A 5,137-nucleotide genomic window follows, 5' to 3' on the forward strand; every position below is an offset into this window, starting at 1 on the left:
AGTATTGAATCAGTTTCCACCTCCAGTAAATCTTTAGTTCACATTAAGTGGTGGGAACCCCCTCTGAAACCCCAAACAAGATATCCCGCGCCCCAATATCTCCCTCCGATCAACAAGCTTGACAGCTCCAAAAGCAACAAGTCAGACCCCGGAAACCGTCCCACGCTCACTCTCTCACAGCTGGAAAAGGTCACGGAGAGGCTGCGAGAGAGCTCCGGGACGGGCTGAGGGGGGGGGAGGGAGGCAGAGACGCCGCCCGTGGCAGCGTTGGAATACGATCGCTGGCTCCCTCACCCCGCGCGCCCCGGGAACAGGCGCTGCCTGTCAGTCAGAGGAGGCAGGCAGAGACTGGAAAAGGGTCAGGAAGGGCCACGCCCACTCCCGAGCTCGGACCAGTGTTTTTCACAAGCCGCCCACTCACAACCCAGCAGGGAAGATCCACCTTCAGAACATACCACACTACATAGGAGGGGGAAAGGTAGGAAGGCGCCCCAACAGACGTACAAAAAACGAGCTAGAATTAACAAGTATTGGGGGCCCACAATTACGACACTATTAATAGCGAAAATATACGACACTTTTAATATTAAACAATATTCGGTAAGCCACCAAAAAGTTTTATATTCAGTCTGTGCTTTCATTTATCCCCCTCTTGTCATAGCCACTTTCACCGCTCCAAGTCACCGGAACGCGGCGGTAGGGAAGAGAAACTTAGCAACAGAGGATTTCTTAACGTTTACCACTTGGATGTTCGCTTCGCTTTCTCTCAGCTAACCGTAATAGAACAATAAAACCCCAAACTTTTTAACCTCGGAAGTTTTTACTTCCCGCACCTTAAATTTCTTAACTAGCTACCTCTCCCGGTTAAGCGGTAACAAGATATTCAAAAACAAGACGTCAGCCCACAATGCCCCGCTGCCTGTTACAGGATTACCTCAGCCCGTGAGCCTCCGCGAGAGTCAGAATCTTCTAGGTGGTCGCCCCGGCAACGGGGTTCATTTGCAAGCGGCGTCCCGCCCCTCGGCGCAGACCGACCAATGAGCGAAAGCCAGAGTGACATCATTGCTATTTTTAGAGAGTGACTGCGAGCAGATAAGTGTTAGGCTCCACGCTGGATGAGCTCAGTGTGGAAGTGTGTAGTGCCCGCAGAAAGGCGATCGAGCCGGGTGGCGGAGTTGTGCTCAGTGGAAGGCGCGCGGCGTTGCTCACGTACACACGCGGCAGCCGCCTCCTCCGCCCCCCCCGGCCCCGGTGGACGCTGCCTGTACCGGAGAGAGCGCGAACGGCCGGAGGAGAAGCCTGAACTCTCAGCTGCTCGTTGCCTCCCCTTGGGCTGAAAGGGGGCGAGGCAGTCGAGAGAGTGCCTATCCCGGGCGGGGAAGCAGCCGGTTTAGGCGAATGCATTTGCACGCGTAATCTCTGAGCGCAGTTGTAGCCTTCCGAGGCTGCCGGTCAAGACTTCTGTTGGAGTTTTTTCCATTTGTCTAGCACGCGTTTTCTCCGGGAGAAGCGAAACGCGAGCGGAACTTCTTTCATTTGCCAGCTGGACCGCTCAAGTTTTGCAGAAGTAACTTTCTCCCCTGGCCCAAGAGAAGACGTCCAGTTGCGCGCGACGCTTTGGGGCCGCGTTCTATGACTGCAAGGATGGAACCTACATTTTACGACGATGCCCTGAACGCTGCTTTTGCACAGTCCGAAACGGCCGGCTACGGCTACAACCCCAAAGTCCTCAAGCAGAGCATGACCCTGAACCTGGCCGACCCCTCCAGCGCCCTGAAACCCCACCTGCGGGGCAAGAACGCCGAGCTGCTCACCTCGCCCGACGTGGGGCTCCTCAAGCTGGCCTCCCCGGAGCTGGAGCGGCTGATCATCCAGTCCAGCAACGGCATGATCACCACCACCCCGACCCCGACGCAGTTCCTGTGCCCCAAGAACGTGACGGACGAGCAGGAGGGCTTCGCCGAAGGCTTCGTCCGGGCGCTGGCCGAGCTGCACAACCAGAACCCCGGGCCCGGCGCAGCGGCCGCCGCCCGGCCCCCCGCCGCCGGCGGCCTAGCGCCGGCGCCTCCGATGGCCGCCGGCGGCGCCTACACCGCCGCCTTGCACAGCGAGCCGCCCGTCTACGCCAATCTGAGCAACTTCAACCCGAGCGCCATGGGCGCCGCTCCCGGCTACACCGCCGGCGGCCTGGGCTACGCGCCCCAGCACCACGTCACCCCGCCGATGCCCGCTCAGCCCGCCCGGCTCCAGGCGCTGAAAGAGGAGCCCCAGACCGTGCCCGAGATGCCCGGCGAGACCCCGCCGCTCTCGCCCATCGACATGGAGTCGCAGGAGCGGATCAAGGCGGAGAGGAAGCGCATGAGGAACCGCATCGCGGCCTCCAAGTGCCGCAAAAGGAAGCTGGAGAGGATCGCGAGGCTGGAGGACAAGGTGAAGACCCTGAAAGCGCAGAACTCCGAGCTGGCGTCCACGGCCAACCTGCTCCGGGAGCAGGTGGCGCAGCTCAAGCAGAAGGTCATGAACCACGTCAACAGCGGCTGCCAGCTCATGCTAACGCAGCAGTTGCAAACGTTTTGAAAGGAGCGGCCGAGGGCACCCATTAAAATCAAACAAACAAAACGAACGCTGGTTAAAAAGAGAGTGTGTCCGAAGGAGCTGACGGGCGTTGAGAGGTCCTGACTGCGCTCTCCAATGCGCATGCGTGGGATAAGACTGCCCCCAAAGCCTTCAGTTTGAGTTTGTGGCGATGCAACAAGTAGTTATCACTTTGTAAAGTGCTGTTCCTGCTAAACAATGAGACGTCAGATCTTCCGTTTTTTTAACATTGACCAAGACCTGCATGGACCTAACATTCGATGATCATTCAGTATTAAAGGTTAAGATGCAGTAGAAGACTATAGGTGGCTTCTCTTTAAAAAAGGGAAGGGGGGGAGGACTTTTGGGGGGAGACTGAAAAGGAGAAGAAAACGAACAATACTGCCTCCCTTCAAGGTTGTTGTACATAATGTACAGAGTATACATATTTTTTTTTATTTTATGAAAGCTGATTGTCAAACAGCTTCGCGTCTTTGTAAGTTATTTTTACGTTGTTTCTTTGGGTTCAGCCTAGTATTGTTTGTAAATAAGAGAGATTTTGAACATCCTTGAGTTACCATTTGTAATAAAAGTATATAATTTTTTATGTTTTGTTTCTAAGAAAATTCCAGAAAGGTTCAATTATATTTAAGAAATATAATAAAGTATTAAAAAAAAATTAAATGTTCCCTTTTTGCAATTATTCAACCCACAGAATGAGAGTTCTGTTGTGTACAAATTTTGGCCTTTGTAAAGTACATTCTGTAGTGGGCTTTCCTATCTTGCCAGTTAAAATTCAAACGCATCTGTAATAGTGAACAGAAGTGTAGTTTATGTATAGTATCAGTGTTTTATTTATTGGCTTTATACTATCCATAATCAATTGATCACTTCCATGCATTTTCTCATTTCTGTGCACCTTTATGAGCAAACTCAATAATTTAGTGGCTTAGAAGTGTCGTACAGTTTTCTTATATAAATTTCCATATGGTATGATCTTAATCATAACCAGCACTAACCAGAAATAACTGATTAAAACATTACCCTTAACCACTGAAAGTGTGAGGTTTAAAAAGTTTATGCAAGAGATAAAGATTCTACAGCTGTCACAGAAATCATTAAGTATAGAATACAGTTCTAGAACTAATTTCATTAAGTTTAGAACCTTATTCTTAGCTCTGACTTTGCCCACAGAGTAAGGCTGTAACCTTTCAAGCTATACATTGTGATATCAGTGGTATGATGGAGAAAAGCTAGAGTCCAAAATAACCTGTAAAGGTACATTAAGAACTATAATCATTTTTTAAACAAAATGTGATTTCCTATGTGGCATAAACTGAATACATTATGGCTATCCATTAGTTGTATAGTTTATTCTCACTGTTTATTCATAAAGGTAGTGACTTTTGTAACTAAGTGGAGGGTCTAAGCACCCCTGAATAATGTAAATTTCTCCCTTTTACTTGTGATCAGTGAAAATAAAGCTTTGATTTAGCAGATTACCACAATCCAGTCTCTCTGTATATCTTCTTTTGATCTATTCCTCGATTACCAGTGGTGTTTGTTAATGAATATTTATATGGCAATGCTTTTGTCACAATAAAACATTCATTATTCCCCTGTATATTTTGAGCTAATTTACTTTCTGATGATTTTATGACAGAAAAGCATGCAACAGCACAGAGCATAATCTTGTTTTTCAATGGACAAAGGAACTGTTTAAAAAAAACCCAGCAAGCTGCCACTATAATTTCAAGTATGACACCTGTTAATCCATTGTTTGTCTAGAGCAGGAGTTCTCAACCAATTTCTTGGGACACAGGAAGCTAGTTTTGTTTGCAAGATAGCCACAATGTATGGGCATGATATAAATTTGCATGCATTACCTTTATTGTATGCCAAATTTATCTCGTATGTGTTCTTTGTAGGTAGCCTGGAAACCTGATGGGATAAGGTTAATAGTTTGAATATTTAGGCCAGAACTTTTCAACCGAGTTCAGAGAACACACCCAGCCAAAGAGTTAATTTCGAGCAAAAGTAAGGCTTTTAAAAACTACTTCAGTCCACTAAACCAGTGTCTCTCAAAACTTTTTTTTTTTTAAGCTCTGGCGCACTAAACGGAGCAAATGTTTTTCATGGCACATAACTGAAATTATAAATTTGCAAAACCAACAAAAAATTAAATTTGAGTTATTTATTTAAAGTTCTTTAAGCTATGGGCAATTGTAACAATGGTGAAACTAAAGTAGATAGAATTGCTAAAAATCAATTCGCAAAGATAAGAAGATCCAAATGGTAACAAAACCTTGATTGTTTTATTGCTCGTTAGGATAACTACTGCATAAAAATTACAAATAAAAGTAAAATTACTTGCTCTTAGTTTTCAAGGACTGATCATATCAAAGAATGATGCTTGTCTGGGTGCTTGTGTCATTATGCATGCAGACACTCGCAACATTGAGAGACTCTTGTGTATGCGATGTACATGTCATCTATTCTAGTATATACTTAGGAAGGGAATTCTTAAAAATAAAGTAAAAATTCTGGAATCTCTGCAGCACAC

At 47.0% G+C, this 5,137-nt stretch overlaps 1 protein-coding gene across 1 annotated transcript; it reads left to right on the top strand.

The window, feature by feature from the left end:
* Positions 1 to 1,095: 1,095 nt before the first annotated feature.
* JUN (Jun proto-oncogene, AP-1 transcription factor subunit) lies at positions 1,096 to 4,073 on the top strand. The gene has a single exon (XM_033916699.1). The coding sequence runs from the start codon at positions 1,633 to 1,635 to the stop codon at positions 2,575 to 2,577; it is 945 nt and encodes a 314-aa protein (XP_033772590.1). The 5' UTR covers positions 1,096 to 1,632; the 3' UTR covers positions 2,578 to 4,073.
* The last annotated feature ends 1,064 nt before the right edge of the window (positions 4,074 to 5,137 follow it).

This window comes from Geotrypetes seraphini, chromosome 12, assembly GCF_902459505.1.
Source record: "Geotrypetes seraphini chromosome 12, aGeoSer1.1, whole genome shotgun sequence".
In the NCBI taxonomy this organism is placed as follows: Eukaryota; Metazoa; Chordata; class Amphibia; order Gymnophiona; family Dermophiidae; genus Geotrypetes; species Geotrypetes seraphini.